At 51.4% G+C, this 912-nt stretch overlaps 1 pseudogene across 1 annotated transcript in view; it reads right to left on the bottom strand.

The window, feature by feature from the left end:
* Window positions 1-302: 302 nt before the first annotated feature.
* TEOVI_000847500:pseudogene overlaps window positions 303-912 on the bottom strand; it is a 1,106-nt pseudogene continuing 496 nt past the window's right edge. Inside the window, 2 exon segments of the mRNA in view lie at window positions 303-902; window positions 905-912. The exon segment at window positions 905-912 is cut by the window's right edge and continues 496 nt beyond it. Of these exon segments, the coding sequence occupies window positions 303-902; window positions 905-912 (608 nt within the window).

Below are 912 nucleotides of genomic sequence, written 5' to 3'. Positions count from 1 at the left end.
TTGTATCCTTCCACGTCCAGTAGTCGCATTTCACATGTGCGCTCTTGCTTGCCTGCAGCGGCCGGTTCCATATCACCTGCGACTTGCTTTGTGCCAACACACACCGTCTCCGTGAGGCCCCAACCTTGTGGCATGATGCCAAATACAACATGAAGAAATGTTTGCGTTGGTGCGCTGAGGGGCCCTCCGGCGGAAAGCATCGTTTTCATCTTACCTCCAAGCATGGACCGGAATGGAGAAAAAATTAACCTGTTCCAGTACGGGGTCTCCTCACCCTTCTTGAGGGCTCGAAGTCTCGTTTGGAAGGCGTGTTCGAATATACGGCGCTGTAGTGTCCCTCGGGGTGCCAGCTGTGACTCGACCGTTTTCTTTATCGTGTCGTACACTCGCGGCACGCCAATTGTGAAAACCGGTTTGTACTCCCTGTAATCACCGTGTGGACGAGTGTACGTGTCGAGAAGTGTTCTGGGGTTTCCAAACCCAACAAAAGAACCGCGAGCAAGAAAGATGTTGACGACACCAAATTCAAATATGTGGGCAAGAGGCAGGTAAGCGCAGTACGACTCACCCTCTTCGTAAGGACCAATCAGTTCATTCACGTAGTCGGCACAAGCAGTAACACCCGAGATCAGTGAGCCATGTGTGTGAATGACACCTTTGGGGTCCCCCGTCGTACCACTCGTATACATGATGAAAGCAACTTGGTCATTGTCAGTGGGGATTCGAAGTGGTTCATCTGAGAGGCGACCATTGTCCACGACATGAAGCCAAGAGATGATGCGGCAATGTGTGCTTTTTGTATCCGGAGGTAGCTGACCAATGTAAATGATCACCAAGGGCGGAATGCGGTTGCTCTGCACCAACCGGACCAGTGTTGGCACATTTGTTGCGTTGCATATAATTGCACGGGAT

This window comes from Trypanosoma equiperdum (genome assembly GCF_001457755.1).
Source record: "Trypanosoma equiperdum strain OVI genome assembly, contig: ctg_1940, whole genome shotgun sequence".
Classification (NCBI taxonomy): domain Eukaryota; phylum Euglenozoa; class Kinetoplastea; order Trypanosomatida; family Trypanosomatidae; genus Trypanosoma; species Trypanosoma equiperdum.
The sequence above is the reverse complement of the archived record's forward strand: the minus strand, read 5'-3'. Positions and strand labels throughout refer to the sequence as shown.